This window comes from Pogona vitticeps, chromosome 13 (assembly GCF_051106095.1).
Source record: "Pogona vitticeps strain Pit_001003342236 chromosome 13, PviZW2.1, whole genome shotgun sequence".
Classification (NCBI taxonomy): Eukaryota; Metazoa; Chordata; class Lepidosauria; order Squamata; family Agamidae; genus Pogona; species Pogona vitticeps.
Genome location: NC_135795.1, coordinates 16,396,168 through 16,417,798, shown reverse-complemented (window position 1 = coordinate 16,417,798; position 21,631 = coordinate 16,396,168). Strand labels below are relative to the sequence as shown.

Below are 21,631 nucleotides of genomic sequence, written 5' to 3'. Positions count from 1 at the left end.
AATTGCCCAGAAATATTGGATAGTCACAGGCTTTTGGAATAAATGAGCGTGCATTTACTTTAATATTCCCTGTTTTGCTCTTCAGTGACAGATAATGGCTACAAACGAAATGGGCACTCGTAGATCCTTTACAGCTTCCACTCTCATCCCCTTTGTAAAAAAAAATGTAATATTGATGTTCTTGATGGGTTCTACAACCTGCAGGAGGAAAAGCAGAACCGTCAATCTCCATATGTTGCTCTAGGTGAAGTCTAAGAGGGCAGGCGGGCTGCTTTCAAGGACAAGACGTTGCAGCGCAAAGCGTGAGTGCCTGCTGGTGCGGAAGCCCACGGTGGGCCCCCCTCTCCCACTTCAGAGGACCAGACTGCCCCCTTGCCCCCCCCCCGGCATTCCCACCTTGGGAGCAAGCAAAGGCGCACCTGCAGAGATCTGTGACATAGCTCTGCTGTTTGACAGCGCGGCGCACGCCGAGGATTTGTCTGGGAGGACAGTCATAATGGGCCCAATACTGCCCAGGTTAAGCACTTTTCAGCTCCATTTGGTTTAACGAGATGTTTAAGCACGTGATTAACTCCCCAGTTGCCATCCATTCGTAATTGTATGGACGGCTTGTAATTCAGGAGCATAGCAAGCAGACCATGTCTTCCAGACAGAGTGTGTCCATTTTCCTGCAAAGTAATAATTGTGCGTGTGAGCAAACATCCATCACCACTGCCTCTCGCTTGAAAAAAATATTTGTTTGGAAAGGGAAAGAGGGAACCAAAAACAATAGTAGTTCTGTTCTTAAAACACCAGTGAATGGGCAAGGCTAAATTGTTTTTCTAGACATATAGCTCATGCTGGAATGTAGTTTGTCATCCCGCCTTTGAAAACTAGAAGACCTACAGCTTAAATCAAGATAATGAGGGGCTTTCATGATCTTTAGCCCTCCGTGCCTGACTTTCCAACTCCATGTATAAATGATTAAAATAAGATGGTGATTCTAGATAGTCATTATAGGCTCCTTGATGTCTTTCACTCTTTGTTTCACTTAGGTGGGGAACAGCTGGATTCTCTGTGTGTGCACATTCACACCCAAATGTCTCATATATTTTCATGGGACTCTGCATCAATTTTCTTTAAAGGAAAGATATTCACTGTTTGGGTTTTCCTTCTGTGTAGCCTACCTTTTTTCAACTGTGTAAAATCCTATGATTCAGAATTTCCTTTTAAAAAAAACTATCCAGGCTCCCTTAGGCAAAGATCAAGAGTTCTTGTAGAAGATACTAGCAAATTACCCTGGGATTTCCTTTTTGTGCCGGTAGGTCACGGGGACGTGATCTCACTCTGCCCTTCTTAATCACTGTCTGATTAGTAGCCTTTGATACCAAAATCTGTTCCCTGAAGGAGAGGGCAACCATGTTAAACTGCTCAGGTGAAATGAGTCAGTTAGCTAATTGCATTGATTCCAACTCTTCAAGCCTAGTGTGTGTTATACCTAAGTTGCTGTTTGCTTGAAAGGCTATTTCCATATAATTTCAACTATTACTTGGTTGCCCCTCTGAATACGTGAATCGGCCAGTGTGCACCAAAGCTTTTGTGGTCGATCTTTCTGGCTGCAACAGTAGCCAGCCATAGTCACCTGAGAAGCCGACACAGAAGCTGTAAAGTTGCCCTGGCATCTATCAGTGTTTTTTACCAACATGGATGGAACAGAGATGTAGATGATCCTTTATTACCATCAACCAGTTTTCCCCATGTCACGTTTTAGAATTGTTATATTTCTTGGCCAGGAGTGGGGTGGGGGGGGTGCTTTTTTGTATCCACCTAAGCCATATGCACTGATAGCATTGAATGGTTACAATCATCTAAACCTGCAAACACTATCACCACATCTTATTGTAATTTATATGGAAAGCACGCCATATGTTTTTTAAATAATTGTCTTCCTGTGAAATGAAAATTTTTACTTTCCTGTTCACCGTGTGTGCGAAAACAACCCTTCCAGTAGTCTTTACTGTTCCTAGTTGAAAAGCAAGCTCAGGAATTTCAGTTTTTTGAGAAATTGGAATAAACTAGACAAAGAAGAAGTTTCTTTTTCAAAAAAAGGGGGGGAGAGAAAACCAATGTTCTTGCACAATAAAGACCCAATTGGGTGACAATTGTCAAACGGAAAAGATTTCATTTGGAAAATAAGCCATCAATTCAAATCTCTTTGAATTGTTCACTCATTCATTGATTGGCTCTTGGCTGTCAATCAAGATAGCAAGCTGTAGTAGAACCTTCCCTTGCTTTTCAATGGAAATGACTCATCACCTGGAATCCTTTCATTATATTGAGAAAGACTTCACCAATTGCACTTGTTTGAGAACATTTGGGCAAAAATACTTATTTCTCAACACTTGCTCATCAGGAAACCCGCTAATCTTTAAACGTGTTGCCTATCATCCCTTTTATGTATGAGGGTCTCTGGTGGACAGTCTGTTATTACTAGTTTGAATTCTCGAGCAGAAGCTGACCCAATTCTCTTTAAATTGGGTGGTTGTCTGTATGCTAGCATGGGTTGCCTCCCCAGGCCTCCCAGCTATATTTCCCTGCCCTTGCATCTTGGAAAAGTTACTTTTGGACTATACTTCTCAGAACTCCCCCAGTCCACATGGCCATTGGCTGGGATGGGACAAGAGATTGTGAGAGTTGTAGTAAAAAAAAAAGCAATTTTTCTAAATGCTAACTGTAGCTAAATGTTGCTGGGGAAGATTAGTAAGAATGATAAGTGAAACGTCTTTCAATGATGTATTTGTTGGTGGTGATCTACCCAAATTGAAACAAGTTCAGAGGAGAGCAACAAGGATGATCAGGGAGCAGGAAACCAAGCTCTGTGAAGAAAGACTGAAAGAATTGGGCATGTTTCGCCTTGAGAAAAGAAGGCTATGGGGAGATAGGATAGCACTTTTCAAATACTTGGATGGCTGTCATACAGAGGAGGGGCAGGATCTGTTCTCAATCATCTCGGAGTGCAGGACACATAACAATGGGCTCAAGTTAGAGGAAGCCAGATTTCAGTTGAATATCAGGAAAAACTTCCTAACTGTTAGAGCAGTACGGTAATGAAACCCATGACCTCAAGAGAGAGGGTGAGTGCTCCAACACAGGAGGCAATCAAGGGAAACTTAGACAACCATCTAACATATATCCTTTGGTTTTTATTCTTTCATCTAGCAGGGAATTGGACTTGGTGGCCTTATAGGCCCCTTCCAACTTCACCCTTCTATGAGTCTGTGAGGGGTTTTCTTAGACAGTTTCCAGGAAAACCCAGGATTCCTCAAAAACACTGTGTGTAATCATTCACTCTGTTACCGGAGTTCAGAGGCGAGTCTGGATCCTCATGCAGCCAAAATATCAACACCAGAGCAGACATTAGCAGGAGGGGGGAATCCCAAGGCCTACAGAAGTATCTCCCCCGTCCAAACAAAATCTTTAGGAAAAGAGCTCTTATGAAACAGGAGGGATCCCAAATCAAGCCATTGTAAACTAAGCCTCCTCCTTGATCTCTTGACTGTTCGGACTGCCGGAAGGGAGACAAAAAGCCTTTAGAAGTGCAAGTGAAACGGAGTAATCAGGAAGAGGGCAAGGCTGGTGGATTTGAAAACATCCTTGACTGCACCCTTTCGGTCTTCGTCTCTGTTGTCTGCTGCTATTAGCCATTTTATTTCACCCTGCCTGTTCTAGAGTTTGTTCACTTCTGTTGATGGATGCTTTTTCTTTTCCATAAGTTTTTAGGTACATATGGCCATTTTCTGTGCTGCCTCCTCCTCCTCCATGGACAGTACAGATTTGTCCCACAAAGCTCATTCTGCATCTGAGCCTGTGACCGGCAGAGTCCTCTCTGGGCACTTGCTCATGAATTTGGCCAAGGCTTTCTGAACGGCACCACTACTTGCCTCCCTTTACACTCCTGCCTCTTGGCATTGCTGGGAAGTTATGGTCATGATGATGATTTTTTAAAAAATCAATTGATTCTACAGCTTGCTGCATGCATGATGTTTACTGCAGGGGGGGTCTAGTGTTTCTCTCTGTGTGATTCTTCAAAGGAGTTGCAGGAACAGACTGGAAAGCAAAGCAAAACCCTCTTTAAACTAGACTAGCAACTGTAAGACAAAAGCTGCAGTAGATCCCGAAGCAGAACTCAAGCACTTAATCCCCATAATCCTGTCTTCAAGGGTCCCCTGATCCCTAGAGTCCAAAAGTGTTAGCAAGAAAGAGAGCTTTCTCCATGGCAGTCCCGGGGTTCTCGAAGGCTCTCCCAGAGAGGAAGCTCACCCGACGCCGGCTCTGCTTCCTTTTTAGCACAAAGTTAAGGCTTTCTCTTCTTTGAGGATTGAAAAGTATTTTACTCTTTTTTTAATGTTTGGTCCCTGCAGAGTGATTTTAACTCTTGCTTTGGTGGTTTGGGTTTATTTATTTATTTATTTATTTATTTATTTATTTATTTATTTATTTATTTATTTATTTATTATTTTTATTTATTTATTTATTTATTTATTTATTTATTTATTTATTTATTTATTTATTTATTTATTTATTTATTTAATATCCCGCCTATCTAATCAGTTTACTCTAGGCGGCTAGAGTTGTTGAACACATGTGCTGCATAGGAGTGTCTGCTGGCTTTATATTGTGCCATTGTTTTGTTGCGATTATTATTATTTTTTTCACTATGTTGTTTCCTCGTACAGTGCAGTAGACAGAGAAATACATGTTGTGAGATTATTTAATAAACGGCAGGAACTCAGACAGAGAAAAAGTTGGTAAAAGAAAGTTAAAACAAACAAATGAAGATGGCATGTTGGAGACTGGGATTAAAGGTAGATCTCAGTCTGGAAAAAGCAGAGAATTACTGTACCAGAAGCACAGAGAGAAACAGAGAGAGAGAGACTGGTATTTTCAAAAAAGCAGGTAGAGACTACACGTTATGAAAATCAAACCAGCTTCTCAGATATGTTTACTGCCTGATCCTGACTGTGTTTTCTACCATATTAAATCCCAGTGTGGCTTTTCAAAGAGTACATGTTTAATACTAGTTTCGGTTCGCATAATCCTTGCTACATAACCGACTTTATCATATTAGGAAACTTTTGATGTCTTTTTGGCAAGGGCTGGTGCACAGCGGACGGTGTGGGGAGGAATAATGGCTTGCAAGCTGGTCCTGCTACCCCGAGGTGGCAAATCAGAATTTCAAAACCGGGAGATTTTTTGTAGAGAAGTGGCACTGGCTTCCGTGGGTTTTCTGATGAGCTGAAACAGGATGTACGTGTGATACTCTATGCAACTGGGGTGAGCCTGATTTACAGACAGTGCTTTAAATATAGAACTTGCCTGAAAAATTGAGTAATCTATCAAGCGCTGTATTATTTCCACAGGCAGGAGTTATGCTTAGCCAGCCCACTTCTAAAGCCTACCTCAGCCCACGCCTTTAATTTGTTTTTCCTTGGCCCAGTATTGATCACCTGAGTCTAGCCATCACTTTAATTTACCACAACCCCCCCTCGTGTCACTCCAGAACTCTGAAAGAATGTTATAACTAGTTTCCAGTATATTACATTTATGCCGCATTGCACTTGCATCTTAATGGGGGATAACTTCGCTTGTCTTGATATGTAACGGTAACTGTTTATTCTTATTGTTACCTAGATCTAGCCTTGCTGAACAAGGAACGGAGAATATCTCATAACTCAGGTGCTGGCTCAGGCTGCTTGTATGTGCTGTATTATGGGGTTGAGGGGACGAAGATATAGTCAAAAGTAAAGTGTACTTTTGTTTCACAGGCTAGTGGCCTTTAGCATTTGGAATTGTTTTCCCAAAGTGACAAGAGAAATATTTGCTTACTCCCGAGGCATAGGGAAATGAAGAATTGCTTTTTTAAAATATTGTTTTCCCTTGGTGCCCATAATTGTAACTAATTACTTTTTGAAATTAACTTTCCAGGTTTGGTGTCACTTGGGGAAATGATAGAAATATAAATGGTGATGAGATGAAACCTGAAGTTGGCGGTATGCTGGGGAGAAGCACGCTGTTGCTAGGATTAAAGCATACAAGCAAATTAACCGTGGCCGCATTTCTTCAGCATGAACTCTGCTGAAATACATGGGCAAAGAACCCATAGATGATTTCTTTAGATCATGGATTTTTGTCTTACCCTTCCATTACTCTTAGTGGAGCTCTGCTGATCAAGGGTGTCCACAGAAATAATTCAGGAGGGTGGGATGGCAACGTCTATTTACAATACCTGTGGATTGTTGATTTGACCATAATTTTTACCTCCCTACATTCAGAGGCACCCTCCCTAGCCTCCCACATCTGATGGAAGCAGCCAGATCTAATACTGTATCTCCAGACCCCTTTGCCCAAGCGTTCACCTAGAGACAGGGGCTGGCTCGGACAGCAGGCAGTTTCGCAGTCTCTACTCCAAATCCTGCTGGAATTGAGGCATGCAGAGTCCCAAGGGACCAGAATATATACACACTTCTCATGGATTTGATCAAGAAAACCATGCATATAGAGAAAGCAAGCGATCAGAGCTGGCAGGCCGAACACTGCACGAGGGAAATTGGATTGCACCAAACAAACAAAAAGCCCAAACCCAAAGCAAAGGGGAAAAAAAGAGGCAGATTAATTTGCAGGAAAACCTAGATGTAGAGAATAAGGTTTCGAGCTCCTCACCCAACCCTCTGCTGTAATTTTTCTTCCCCCCCCCCCATTGCTCCCAGCGGGAATGGTGCCAGCGAGTCTCCATCTGTGGGCATGCTTAGTGTCAACAAGCTTATGGTGCTTTAATCATTGTGTTGTCTGGATTGGCTCAGGAACAAGGCTGGCTGATGCACTGGTGGAAAATGTTTGCCTCTTCAGTCACTGATCAGAAGTATCACTGTTTATCTGTGTGCCACCCCGCGGAAGAGGATTTGGAAGATAAAAATCTTTCCCATCTGTAGCTGTCGCATACAACTGATTTTTAATGCAATCTGTCATCCCATCCTATAGGTGTGCCTATATAGAGCATACCTACTAGGTCTTATTAGGCATAGGTGCCTGGTAGGACTGTGGAGCAGCTGCCTGCCCATCCACTTGGGGGAGGATGGAGGCCCTGCCTCTACTTGACATCAGGGATCTAGCCCAGCCTGAAATCCTTTGCACTCCCTTGTCATGGGTCTTTGCATGACTGTTTTCAGTCGTAGCTATGTGTGCATTCGGGGGGGGGGGTCTAATCCAGATGAGGACTGTAGTTCAAGAGGTGCCTTGGAATCACCAGTGAAGAGCCTTTCCAAAATTTTTTTTAATGCTACAGAGATTTCATCTAGAAGAAACATTGAAATGAATTGTGGGCTTTTTTTCCTCAAGGAAAAATATTTTGAAAAAAAATCTAAAGGGAATCAAAAGAAATTCATTAACTCCCCTTCATTTCCTTAGTGAGGTTGCATCTCTTGTCATGATCCACGCCAGAGACAGGCTAGTCTGGGGATTAATTTACAACGTTCTTTAGTCGGGGTGCCTGGATTAGGGTGCTCGTACTATTGTTGGAAAATTCAAAGCAAGACTGAGAGATCTTGCCTCTAGAACAATGACAGCTGTTTTCAGATATTAATATGTGCTTATATGGAATTCTCATTTGTGTGAGGCAGGAAAACGGCACGCCTATCAGTGGATATAAAACCATTGAAATCCACAGCAGAGTTTTCTGGGCAGATGGAGTATTTTTGCTTTTTCACTTATGCTGTGGCCTGACTTAGTCACTGGACTTAAAAAGACAACAGGGGCAATAATAATGACTGTGAATAAATGATGATTCAGTCATCTGTTATAATAAAATATTTTTTTGCATTTTGTTTTTCATTTGTACACTAATAATTCTGCAAAGCATTGGCCAGTAACGAAGACAAAAACCCATAGACTTTATTTATGCTTGGGATTATGAATGCATCTCTTAAAACTCTTCCTGTTAGTTTTGATTGAAATGTTTCTTATTCTTTATTTCTTTTTTCTTCCCCCACCCCCTTTCCCCCCCTCCTTTTGGGTGTGTGTTTCTGTCGTTTAATGGAGCGGTAAATAAGAATTTCTGATAATGAGCCCAAGCATCTGTCACAACAACCTGGCGCTGGTTATTAACATTTCCATTAACGGCAGGGTGGGCAGCGATAATATGGAAACAGCACAGTTAGAACAAAATAAATAGTTGGTGTCAGGCTGAGTGGGTGTTAATTACTATTTTATTTTATAACCCCAGAGAGCAAGATTGCAAAAAACATATATAAAATATATTATTATAATAATGCGGCTCGTGAAGGTTAGCGCTTGGAAAGAAAGCACCTAGAGGAGGAACAAATACCCAGGGCTGTATCATCATCGGGTGGCAAAGATTGTATGGTTTCTATTTGCAGTCTGTTGAGTGGGCATACAGCAATGAGGCTGCCCACGAAAGCACGGTGCACAGAGGTTATGACAATACCAGCTGCAGGCAAGAAAGGAGGGCGGTTGTTACTCCATGTTCTGTTTCAGCCATCCCCGTAGAAGTTGGCTGCCTGCTTCGAGCAGGAAGTCGTTCAAAGCTGATACAGAATGTCTGCGGCTGCTGTTCATCCGCTGACAAACATGGGGATGATGCACTGACCAGCTAGCTCCTCTTTTGAAAAGCAAATTGATCCTCCAGGAAGCAGCTGCTTTGTGTTTGCACTCTTAGAGTCCCGCAAATACTACCCCTGAGCAGTGTTATATCTCACTCAGAACTGAAATGAGTTTCTTTCTAAATATACCTGTCAATAAACCAGGGATGGATGAACTGGCATCCTTCAGGCAAACCGAATTTAAAATATTGGACCGGTAGCTCTTGCTGTGGTTGGCATTGGTGCCGGTTATAACCTGGAGAGCATCCAAGACTTAATGCTTGGGGAGATTTTTCATGTGCACTAGGCTAACTTCCATTGAAAGGAACTAAAGCATCACTCTTACAGGTTTGCGATTACACTATTTTGTGGGGCTGCTTTGCACATTTGCTTTGCTTCATCATTCATGGATAACCACACACACACCCCGTATTTTTCAGACATTGCCATTGGCTTCCAATGATAACCCTTCTATGTTTTCCCACTATATCTTCCGCCTTTTCTTCCTGCCACAGAAAAATTTGTGAAGACAAAAGGCCTGCGCATTGCCTTTCTGGCTGCCTGTCTGTTTACATGCCATCTGTCTTCATCAGACAGAACCCAAAACAGCTTATAATGTAGCTTAAAAACAATACCACTAAATGCACTTCTTAGCTCTGGCAGGAGTCAACCCATTGAACCCATGGGTGTCTGATAAGGCAGCACTTAAGAAAGTTCCACTGATTCAGTGTGTCCATCCTGACAACTGGATTTAGACCAGCGTCTTCTGTTTGATTGTTCTAGGAGTTGTCCATATAGGGGCAGGCTCAAGGTGGAGATGCGAGTTGTCATGGCGGAAGGCGCCCCCCCCCCCCAATAGAGAAGCAATCTCTTGCACAGAAAATGAATGTTTCGGGGGAAAGCTTCAGTTAGAACAAAAGATGGCATAGATCACATTAGCTGAGGAACAAGTGAAGGTGCCTTTGGTATTGTGTGTGGTGTAGCATTGTTAGGTCCTGTAATTGTGATGCCAGAATAGATGTGTAGGCAGAGTTGGCACCTGGGTCTGTGGCAGAGTTTAATCCCCCTGTCTGTGTTTTGTGGTAGACCGTCTTCTCCCACCCAGATCTACCCGAATCACCCGACATAGCCAGCAGGGGCGGCTGAGGGGTCTGACACCGAGAGAGGCCCGGAAGGAAAAAACAAGAAACCGGGCCTTCTCGGCGGTGGCTCCTCGGCTGTGGAACGCCCTTCCAACAGAAATTCGGCTGGCACCCTCGCTGGGTGTTTTTAAAAGCCAGTTAAAAACTTGGTTATTCAAGCAGGCCTTCCCTCCAGTCAATTAAGTCTTTCTCTTTTTCTTTTTCTTTGCTATTCCATCTTGGTAATCCTCTCTTTAAATTAATTGTTTTAAATTGAAACTATAGTTGTAATTTTTATGATTTTATATATTTTTATACTGTTTTGTTTTATTTTGTAAGCCGCCCCGAGTAGACATGGTCTAGAGGGGCGGGGTAAAAATCAAATAAATAAATAAATAAATAAATAAATAAATAAATAAATAAATAAATAAATACATTGTGTGTTAATATTTGCATGAGGTTGGAGAGAGGGCTCTCTATAGGCAAGTATGGATCTCCCACCAAGGACTTTGGAGAATGAAGTGTTCTTGTCAAGGATGTGGCAAAGTAGGCAACAAGAAGGTAACAAAAACAGAAGGGTCAGGTCAGGCGATTCTCATCATCTCTGACACGCAATTCCTGAGCAACTTATTATGGGGAGGGGGAAAGCAAGTATCCCTGCCATGGGGCTTACAGAGTCAATGCAGATGAGGATATTAGGCTGGGTCGTGCTCTCACCCATCGAGTGACTGGACTGGGGGCAAAGATGTCTAAAGCTGACCAGACACATCCAATGCAAACAAAATGCCCAGTCAAACTAAGATGGTCCCACATGGGATGAACTCCGTGTTACATACAGCACTGATGTTACCTGTCTGTCATGGGTTTGGAGGGAAAGTTCCATCCTATGGGGAGTGGAAGGCGGGACATCAGGAGGAGGGGCTGTACTGTATATATATGTGATGCGTGGGTGGTGAAGAGGAGACGCTGGGATGTGACGAAGCAGCAGCTGGGAAGAAGAAGCTGGTGTGGGAGTCTGTGTGTCAGACAGGGTACTACTGTGTGTCAGAGTACCAACCTGATAGGTTCAGGTGTCTGTTGGTTAGCCAGAACTGATAGGTTCAGGGTCTGTGCTTCAAGTTAAGGGTTCTGTGTGAACCAAACTGTGTGTATGTATGAGTGAAAATAAGCCACGTTACTTTATCTTATTCACCTGATTATTTTATTTTCCCTGTGTGTTGTATTTAAATAAACCTTGTTCTTTTATTGTTTAAAAATCCATCCCTGGTCTGTGTGACTTCTTACAGGGAATGGTTGGTGGCAGCTTAGTTAACGTGTGGCATATCCCAGTAGGTCTGGGTTTGTCACATTGATTGGTGTCCAGCGTGTGGGATACGACTGGTCCAGTTGTCCAGCGGTCCAGCAAAGCCTTGGCAAGTGTGCCCAGAGCAAGGGGGGTCTAGTCAGGGACAATCTGAGGCGCGTAGGTAATCTTCTAGGTGTACCTCACGGGGAGGTGCGCTAGTGGAAGAACGTGCCAAGTGGGAAGACTAGATTAGGGTGCTCTGAGGCAACTTGTTTTGGCGGGAAAAAAGCTGAGGCAAAACTGTGTAGTAGCAGTGATTTAGCCTGCCAGCTGAGAGGCCCAGCAGAGGGGGGTAGTCTCTAACTCGCTACAGTTGCAAGTAGTGCTGAAGAACAGCAGCAATCTATAGAAAGCTGGTTCTGAGGCAAAAGAGGAAAAAAGTGGTTGTTTTATTTTGAGGCTTGACTTTTTAAAGCAGCCTGTTCTGAGGGGGGATTATGCCCTTGACTCGAAGCCAAATGGCAGAAATGGGTGAAGTGAAAGACCCCCAGGTTGACCAAGGTTCTGAGGAGGAATTTGGCTCAGTGCAGGGTGACAGCACGGGAGAACAGAACCCAGAGCTCAGAAAATTGCTCATAGCCCAACAGCATGAACTGAGGGTGAGGGAAATGGAGGAAAGATTAGAGAGAGAGAGAATGGAAAAGGAAGAAAGATTAGAGAGACAGAGAATGGAATTGGAATTGCAGAGAGAGAAAATGGCGTTTGAATTAAGAAAATTGGAACTGATGAACCAGAATAATAATAACAATAGGGATTCTGAGGGAGGCCAATTGTCTAAGGCTGACCTGAAGAAATTCCCTGTGTACCACAAGGGAGATTGTCCTGAGGTATTCTTTTCCTTAGTGGAAAGAGCGTTTGTGGACTTCTCAGTGAGGGAAACTGAGAAGATGACCATCATGCGATCTTTAATCAGTGGTAGCCTGGCTGAGGTCTATGCCGAGATGCCTGAGGAACTGATGAAAGATTTTGCAGAGTTTAAAAAACTGGTGTTTGCCAGACATGGGATAAATGCGGAGCAGCTGAGACAAAGATTCAGGTCCCTCACAAAAAAACCAGAGCAGACTTTTACCCAAGTGGGGGCCCAATTGGTGAGGCTGCTTGAGAAATGGCTATCTCAGGAGGGGACAGAGACCTATGAGCAGCTTAAAGACTTGATAGCACTGGAACAGTTCTATTCAGTCCTGCATGGGGAATTGAAATTCCAGGTGAGGGAAAGGAAACCAAAATCTGTGGTGGAAGCTGCCGAGATCGCAGATTTTATTTCGCAAATAAGAAAGCCCTTGGGTGAGGGGAAATCTGTAGGTAAACCCAAAGAAACCTACAGCAAGTACTCTCAGGGACCAGGGAAAAGCCAGCAAGGGGGAGGGGCCCATGGTGAAGGGAAGCCCTCAGACATGAAACCAAGACCTCAGATTTTGGAGGGAAAACCAAAACAAGATGAGAGAGAATCAAAATACACCAGAAAATGTTATTTCTGTCAGGGAAAGGGCCATCTAATCTCAGAGTGTGAGAAATTAAAGCAGCTAAAAGGAATTGTGCCTCAGGATTCTAGTGGAACCAAGCCAAAAGCTGTGTTCTGTGTCCAGAGAGAGCAAGGCTCATTGTCACTGAGGGAGCCTGTTGCCATGGCTGCTCAGTCTGGAACGGCTGCATCTGCTGATCAGGCTGAGGAAGGTGGTCCTCTTGTGGAGGTCAAGCGATGCTTGCTGGTGAAAACAGATTCTCAGTTGTTTGAGACAGCAGGGGTGGACGTAGGAATACTTGACCGTCAGTATAGGGGGCTGCGGGACACTTGTTCTCAGGTGACCCTGTGCCATCCAGATATTATTCCTAGGGAATATATAATCCCAAATGAGAGCATGAAGGTGGCAGGGATTGAAGGGCAGGTAATCTCACTGCCAGTAGTGGAGGTACCTGTGAACTTTCAAGGCTGGAGGGGAGTTTGGCGGCTAGCAATTTCATCGACTCTGCCAGCAGCCGTGCTCGTGGGAAATGACCTGGCTGAATATGTGAAACGGGTGCTAGTGATTACACGCTCACAAGCCACCACGGGGACAGTTCAAGGGGGTAATGATGAGCCAGAGACGGAAGCAGAGGGGAGTTCAGAAGCTGTGGTGGAAACCTTAACCACAGACAGCAGATTTGGACAAGAGCAAAAGGCAGACGCCACTCTCCAAAAGTGTTTTGAACAGGTGACTGACGCCCAGCTAACACCTGAAACCCCAGTGAGATTTCTAGAGGAAAAGGGGATTTTGTATAGAGAGACCCTGAGGAATATCTCAAAAGGGGGAGATGGGATCCGAAGTCAGCTAGTGGTACCTGAAAAGTATCGCCCCATGATCTTACAAAAGGGGCACTCTGACATGTTTGCTGCGCACTTAGGGGTGAACAAAACACAGCAGAGAATCACACAGAATTTTTACTGGCCTGACATAGGGAAGCAGATCAGGGAGTTCTGTAAACAATGTGATGTGTGTCAAAGGCAGGGGAATAGCCGCGACAGGACCAAAGCGAAGTTGTGCCCTTTGCCTGTGATTGACACTCCGTTCAAATGCATAGGGGTGGATATAGTGGGACCTTTGCCCAAGGCCACAAAGAGGGGGAACCGGTTCATTCTCACAATTGTGGACCATGCCACAAGGTACCCTGAAGCCATACCCTTGACTAACATTGAAACTAACACAGTGGCAGATGCTTTGGTGGGGTATATGTCCAGGATGGGATTTGCCTCAGAAATAATCACAGATTTGGGCGCATCGTTCACATCAAAGCTCATGAAACGCTTATGGCAAATCTGTGGAATTAAGCACAAGGAAACCACTGCTTATCATCCTGAAAGTAATGGGTTAACTGAGAAGTTCAATGGGACTCTTATGCGCATGATTAGGGCTTACTTGGCAGAGAATCCAAACAATTGGGACCAGAAGCTGCAATCCCTTTTGTTTGCTTATCGATCAGTGCCACAAGCCAGTACCGGGTTCAGTCCATTTGAACTTTTATTTGGGAGAAGGGTGAAAGGGCCCCTTGATTTGATCAAACAAAATTGGGAGCAGATCACCCAGGATGACCCACAAGACGTTGTGACGTACATAGACTCTTTAAGGAAAGACCTAAAGAGAAACCTAGAGCTAGCAGCAGAGACCCTGCAAGCTCAAAAGGTCAGAAAGAAAGATTGGGATGACCAGGAAGCCGGGGAGAGGCACTTTAATCCAGGGGAGGAAGTGCTGTGGCCTGGGCCCTGCAGAGAGAGCAAACTGCAGCTGGGTATCCCAGAAAGAAAATACTTGGGTCACATGGTAGGGGGAGGAGTGATAAAACCCCTGAAGGCCAAAATAGAAGCTGTTCGTGATTGGCCTAGACCCAACACCAAGAAAAAAGTCAAATCATTTCTTGGGTTGGTGGGCTACTACAGAAAGTTCATCCCGAGGTTTAGCGAGATTGCGGCTCCGCTGACCGATCTGACGAGGAAGACGGCTGATGACCGCATCCCGTGGACCAGCGACTGTGAGGAGGCGTTCCAGAGGTTGAAGCAGGCGCTCATCAACTACCCAGTCCTGCGTGCTCCAGACTTCGACAGGGAGTTCATCATCTACACCGATGCGTCTAACAGCGGGGTAGGAGCAGTTCTGTGCCAGGAGGATGAGAATGGTGACCAGCATCCAGTGTCCTACCTGAGTAGGAAACTTCAAAAAGGTGAGAGACATTTGGCAACCGTGGAGAAGGAGTGTTTGGCCATAGTCTACGCGATCCAGAAGGCCAAGCCTTACATCTGGGGAAGACATTTTGTTCTGTGCACTGACCATTCACCACTGCAATGGTTAAAGACAATGAAAACCCACAATAGCAAACTTATGAGGTGGGCTTTAAACCTACAGGACTATGACTTTGAAGTGAAGGTGGTCAGAGGGTCAGTGAACTGTGTTGCTGACGCCTTGTCAAGAAGACCTGAAGAATGAAGACGGCAAAAGAAACATGGACTATGTATATATATTGATGACAAAAAGTTAAATGTACCTGTTTTTTGAACTTGGTTTGTATGAATAAAGGTAAATTGATGTAATGTATATGGTAAATGTTTAAATGCCTAATTGATATGGTTAACTTAGAATGTAAGTATAAGTAAGTATGATATGGTATGTATAACTGTTGTTGTGTGTTTTATCCAGGTTGTTTTTTTGGGAAAAAGCACCTTAGCTTTCCCCCTACAAAACAACTTATAAAGAGGGGAGGTGTTACATACAGCACTGATGTTACCTGTCTGTCATGGGTTTGGAGGGAAAGTTCCATCCTATGGGGAGTGGAAGGCGGGACATCAGGAGGAGGGGCTGTACTGTATATATATGTGATGCGTGGGTGGTGAAGAGGAGACGCTGGGATGTGACGAAGCAGCAGCTGGGAAGAAGAAGCTGGTGTGGGAGTCTGTGTGTCAGACAGGGTACTACTGTGTGTCAGAGTACCAACCTGATAGGTTCAGGTGTCTGTTGGTTAGCCAGAACTGATAGGTTCAGGGTCTGTGCTTCAAGTTAAGGGTTCTGTGTGAACCAAACTGTGTGTATGTATGAGTGAAAATAAGCCACGTTACTTTATCTTATTCACCTGATTATTTTATTTTCCCTGTGTGTTGTATTTAAATAAACCTTGTTCTTTTATTGTTTAAAAATCCATCCCTGGTCTGTGTGACTTCTTACAGGGAATGGTTGGTGGCAGCTTAGTTAACGTGTGGCATATCCCAGTAGGTCTGGGTTTGTCACACTCCGGAACACTGATCTTTTATAAAAAGTTGACAGGATTGTTTCAAAAGTTGAGGGTATCCCTTGGAACATACCCTTGAATTTATTGACTCCGGGTTCTAAAGCAATTCTGCAATTTTTTATTTTTTTATTTTTATTTTTGCTTTCAGTCTGTTGACTTCTAGAAGCAGTAAAAGTTTCATGCTGCTCCCAGCCAGTGAGCAAGTGGGGTTTCCTTTTGAAAAGAGCCATAGCTGCTCCCTGTGACCTGAAGCCAGAGAAGGTGGCAGGAGATGGGGAATAAGGAAGGGAGAGTATTTAAGAATCCAGTTCCTGTGTTCCGGCCAATCCCTTTGTTTGCCTTATGCCTTTTTATACCTGCTCACAGTGGTGGATTTTTGTTTCTCTCTTCATTCTCTCCCGGTGTTCTTCTCTTCCAGCACCAGCGAAGCCCCCACTGAACATCCAGATTAATGCGCTCTCTGCAAGTCAGTTGGAAGTAATCTGGGACCCTCCTCCTTCAGACAGCCAGAATGGCAACATCCAAGGCTACAAGGCAAGTGGGTGTGCGTGCGTGTCTATGTGTACATGTCAGGGTGCAAGTCCTCTATGACAGCAGCTCTTTGAAATGAACATAGCAACAAAAATTGGAGCCGGGTACGTTTCACAGCTGAGGACCTCTTTACAAAGAATGTTGCATAAGTGTGAGGGATGCAGACATGTATGTGTGCATGTGTGAACATGATGCAGGCATAGTTAGCTTGTGACTGGGATGGCATATGCCCCCCAAAATTCAAACTAGATCCCAATGAAACATCTCTGGGGGTCTTAGAGAAGACAGGACAGCAACAGTCTTTTCCTGCAGTCCTTCCCAAGCACATTGGTATTCAGAGGGGGGGGGGAGTTCGATTCCCCTCTGGGCCCCCTTGACAGGGCCTGGACTCAATGATCCAGAGGGGTCCCTTTCAGCTCTGCAGTTCTCAGATGATGAAGATGATTGCCTCTAAATCTGAAAATACCTTGAATAACGTGGCCCTAAGAAGAAAAGGAAGGCATATCAACATTTCCAGGAGTGAATCAAGGCTGGAATCTTTCAGTAACAGGGATTGTTTCCTGAAGGAGAGAGCTGAGATGGGAAATAGAACAGCATTCAGTGAAGGTCTTGGCAGCACAGTGACAATGGATTGTGTTTCTACACTGATGTTCTGCATCATCAGAAAGTTCTTCTATCTGCCAGACTTTCTGAGTGAGACAAAAGTTGACTGACTTGAAGATCGCACAAGTCTATCAAGAAAATATGCAGTTCCAATTTTGAGTTCTCATGAACCTTACTTATTTCCTTATTTAATTATGCACATATATTCTGGCTGTCAGTCAAAAGGGACTCACCATTTGGCCTGTGGTGGCATATACTATCATCCAGTATCAAAAAGATAAAGGAAAGACTAATCAATAGCTGACAACCAGCATCATCGATATGCAATATGAATGCAACGAGCCTTAGGCTTTCTCAGTCCATTAACTCAAAGACTTGTGTTTTAAACAAAGGCTAAATCTGATTTTAATCCCAAGTAAGCAATACCCATTGGAATGAACGGGACTTGCTAGCCCAGAGAACAAACTATAATGTCTCTGAGCCAGTTGGTACTAAAATTGGATTTAATCCAAAGTTGCAGCTGGGAGAGAGCAAACGGAGGTAGCCACCACACCTCATATGGCTGAGGAACAGGACACAGCACAAGCAGAGATGATGGGTCTCCTGGGGGAAGAGGCTGAGGCTATGCCCTGAGGATATTGCAGAGCTTTAAAGATCAGAAGCCTACCTTGACGTACTGTATCTCCAGAAACCACCCAGGAGAGCGCAAGTAGGCGTTGATGTTCTGAGGGATCCACTCCCGCTAACGGACCAGCAGCCACATGACGAGTTTCATTTCCCAAGTGCTCTTCAAAAATGGCCCTGCATAGACTGTGTTATAGTGATCTGCACTGGATCCAGCCAGAGCACTAAGAAACCATGGCCAGGCTCTTCTTCTTCCCCAGCTGGTGCACTCGCACGACCTGGAGAAAAGCACTCCAGGACAGGGAGCGTCACCACCAGCACCAGCAGCAGGTCTGCAGGTCACGCCAAAGATGAGACTCAGCCAAGAGTTTATTGCAGGTTTACATCCAAAACGGGAAAGGATGTTAGGAGCACGGTAACTATAAGGCCTGCAGCCTGGCTTTGGTCAATGCCTTGGCTTTACCTCTGCCTGCGTGTTAGAGGCACAAATAGGGAAAAACTGAGCCAATGAAAATAATCTGGCATTACTACTTGGCAGAAGCATGCTCCCTGCTATGGCAATCTGTGTATTTTCTCTTTTGTTTGTGTGCAGGCTGTTCTAATAGCTTGGCTTGTAACACCAGTGCAGACTCTTGGCTGGACTCAGAGGTCAGACCCCTGGCTTCCCTCGGCTGGGGATTGATTAACTATTACACTCATTAGTGGCTAACTCACAGCCAAGCTGCTAGGGGAATGATCAGGCTTAGGAGACGGCCTTTGCACTTGGCCATGGGGCCAGTAGTATCTGCCTAGAGGGCCCAATGAATTACATGGTCATAAAATCATAAGAAACACACTGTTGGATCAGATCAAAGGAGCCTGCCCTTGGCCAATGAGATGCTTTTCCAAAGGCCACAAGCTGGCTTGAAGGCACTCAGCTACCCTTTCTTTTTTCTTTCTCTACATCAGTAACTGATGTAGAGAAAGAAAGTGTGATCAGGAAAGTGTGAAGGCAAGAGGAGAAGGGGACGACAGAGGATGAGATAGTTGGATAGTGTCGTCGAAGCAACCAACATGAATTTGACACAACTCCGGGAGGCTGTGGAAGACAGGAGGGCCTGGCGTGCTCTGGTCCATGGGGGGTCACAAAGAGTTGGACACGACTAAACGACAATGACATCATTAACTGACTGCCTCTGTAAGCCTTTGTGGCTAGCAGCCACTGATAGCCCTATAAATTAATCTCTTTTTTTAGAGTGGCCATTACTGTATTTTCAGGCAGTAGATTCCACAAATTAAGGATCTGCTGCCTGCAGGAATCCCCTCACGGGTTTGTCCTGATTCTGCCGCCAGCGAATTTTACTTGCTGACCCCAAGTCCTTGACTAATTTGGAAGGGAGAAGCGTCCTCCTCTCTGGGTGAGGAGATTTGCTTCCTCTGCAGAGCTTAAGCCACATGGTTTTAGCAGGGTAATAGAGAATGGGTTCAGGAATTGTTAACTCATGGACCATCGTTGGGATCATTTTAGCAAGATCAGCAGCAGCAAAGAAGACATTATAGAAATGGGTGGGCTAAAAATATCTAGACAAATTAACCACTTTCCTTCCGATTAGGTATATTATTGGGAGGAGTACAGCCGGAATGACACCGAAAAAGTGAAGGTGCTTTTCCTACCAGAGACGAGCGTCCGCCTGAAGAACCTGACCAGCTATTCCAAATACCTGGTCTGTATCTCTGCTTTCAATGCAGCAGGAGATGGACCAAAGAGCGGCCCCAGGCAAGGCAGGACGCACCAGGCAGGTAAGGGTTAAGTCTCCCTTGGGAAAGCATTGCTAAGCATGGCAACATCTCTTGAGACTTGTAAACTTGGGCTTCCCTTTTGATGTGTGAAATTGAGAAGTGCCAGAGAATCACGTCATTGGGATTTCAGGCCAGCTGATCCCAAGTCTGAAGCCTGTGCCTAATAAATAATCAGGACATTTTGCCAAAATGTGTAGCCAGGTTCCAATTGTGTGCTTGATCCTCCAGGTTTATTTAGAACTGAAGTCCCTCCTTCCTCTTGCACCTTCCATTCACCCTACAAGCTCCGAAGGGTTGGGAAGTCCTCTGGAGCAGGGGAGTTGGGGGACTTCAAAACGTTGCAGTAGTAGAAACAGAGGAAGAAGGTTCTTATTTGTTAGTGTTGGATATCGACATACTCTGTCCGGTCTTGACCAATGTACCTCACACCCAGTTCTGGCATGGTGAAGATGTGCAACTATGGCCGTTTTTCCAGCTGCTTCCCTGTGATGCCATCAAGCCCTGGGCAAGAGTGGGCGGTTTCCAGCCTATATATGCAGTGATAAGGTTCAAGATCACACCAGCCTGTCCTACTTGATGTCATGGATGTCATGTCCCAGTAAGGGTTTATTCTTGCAGAGCTGATCATTCCCTCTCTGCTCTTTGAAGTTAACGCTCGCGGTGCATCAGTGCCACCAAAGGCATCATCTGCGCCAAGGCAATCCCAGTCATTCACCACATATGGCTTCTGTTAAGGCAGAGCCATCTCTACAGAGGCTCCTCTATATGCTCTTTGTAATCCAGGGGTTGGTCCTCTAGATCAGTGGTCCCCAACCTTGGCCTTCCAGATGTTCTTGGACTACAACTCCCAGAAACCTTCACCACTTCTGCTGGCCAGGATTTCTGGGAGTTGAAGTCCAAGAACGGAGGCCCAAAGTTGGGGACCACTGCTCTAGATGTTGTTGAATTGCAACTCCCATTCACCCCGACTGGGATCTGGAGGCCACAAGCTAACTGCCTGTTTTCAAGTATCCACATTTACAAGTTTAAAAAAGAGGAGTATAATTTTTAGATGAAAAGCTCTAGACTATTTCAGGGTAGTTTTGGTTAGCAAATAAAAGTATTTTTTTTCCAAAGGAAACTCTGGGAAGGAATCTATCTGCAAAAGGCAATGGAGCAGAGTAGGAAGGAAATTTCTGCTGCAAGGCCACAGCTCCAGGCATGCGAGCTAACATGCTGGGAATCAATTGCATGGATTAAGGATTTATGATTCCTGTGGTCCAGGCATTCCTCCTCCTTATTTAGTGGGTTCTTACCTCTTTCAGCTCCAAGTGCCCCCAGCTTCTTGGCTTTCTCTGAAATCACTTGCTCTACCCTCAACGTGTCCTGGGGGGAGCCTACGGCAGCCAATGGTATTCTGCAGGGGTATCGAGTGATCTACGAGCCTTTGGCCCCAGTTCAAGGTAAGAGAGGATTGTTAAATCCATGCTGGGAGGAGGTCAATACAACCGTAATATGTGTTTGATTTTTCTTTATGTTTACCAATTATTCTCTCCATTTTTTTGGTATAAGAACACTCCACTAGATATAGAGACATCTCTGCAAAACCAGTTCAGTGAGGTTTACATGGGAAAAATGTGTCTTTCCTCACATTTTCCCAATGAAAAAATTGGGATGCATTCCACTTTTTCTTACAAAAGCCATTATAGACCAAACCTTGCTAAAATGTATATGTTTGCATTTAGGATTTTTTAGGTACAGAGGAAATTGATTTTTTTCTAGCTTTAGATTCAGAAGACAGATTTACTTCTCCTTATACTAAATGCCACCAGTGCCTTTTACTTTCCTTATTCACCATGGGAGTGTTTCTTAACTCTAGAAAGTGGGATATAAATCTATTAAATACAGTAAATGCATTAGATAAACTGATTCAATGTTCTTGAGAAGGAGAGTTATCAAGGAGGCTGGCTTCACTCACCGACACAATCTATTAACCACATTCTCCTCTGGATATGATGATCCCAGGTTTTATTTCAGCTTCATTCATACTTTTTTCACTCTCTGGTAGCAATTTTAATCTAACCTGGCTTTAATCTTTCCCTTATTGACTGGGAGCCTAAATGGTGTGATTAATTTTTCTAGAATAATAGCAGAGGAAGAATTTATAATCTGTCTGTAAATGAATGTAAAATCGTTCCAGAGGTAAATTTGAAAAAGATTAAAAGGTTTTTTGCTGGGCAAGTTATTTAATGTTTATTTTATAT

At 44.2% G+C, this 21,631-nt stretch overlaps 1 protein-coding gene across 6 annotated transcripts in view; it reads left to right on the top strand.

Annotated features, from left to right (window-relative positions):
• Positions 1-21,631, top strand: part of SDK1 (sidekick cell adhesion molecule 1) — a 574,835-nt gene that overhangs the window by 511,449 nt on the left and 41,755 nt on the right. For all 6 annotated transcript variants that reach the window (XM_020802390.3, XM_020802389.3, XM_020802388.3 and 3 more), the window contains 3 exons: positions 16,270-16,385; positions 19,202-19,388; positions 20,693-20,830. In XM_020802390.3, coding sequence (XP_020658049.3) covers positions 16,270-16,385; positions 19,202-19,388; positions 20,693-20,830 — 441 coding nt within the window. The remainder of the gene's footprint in view (positions 1-16,269; positions 16,386-19,201; positions 19,389-20,692; positions 20,831-21,631) is intronic.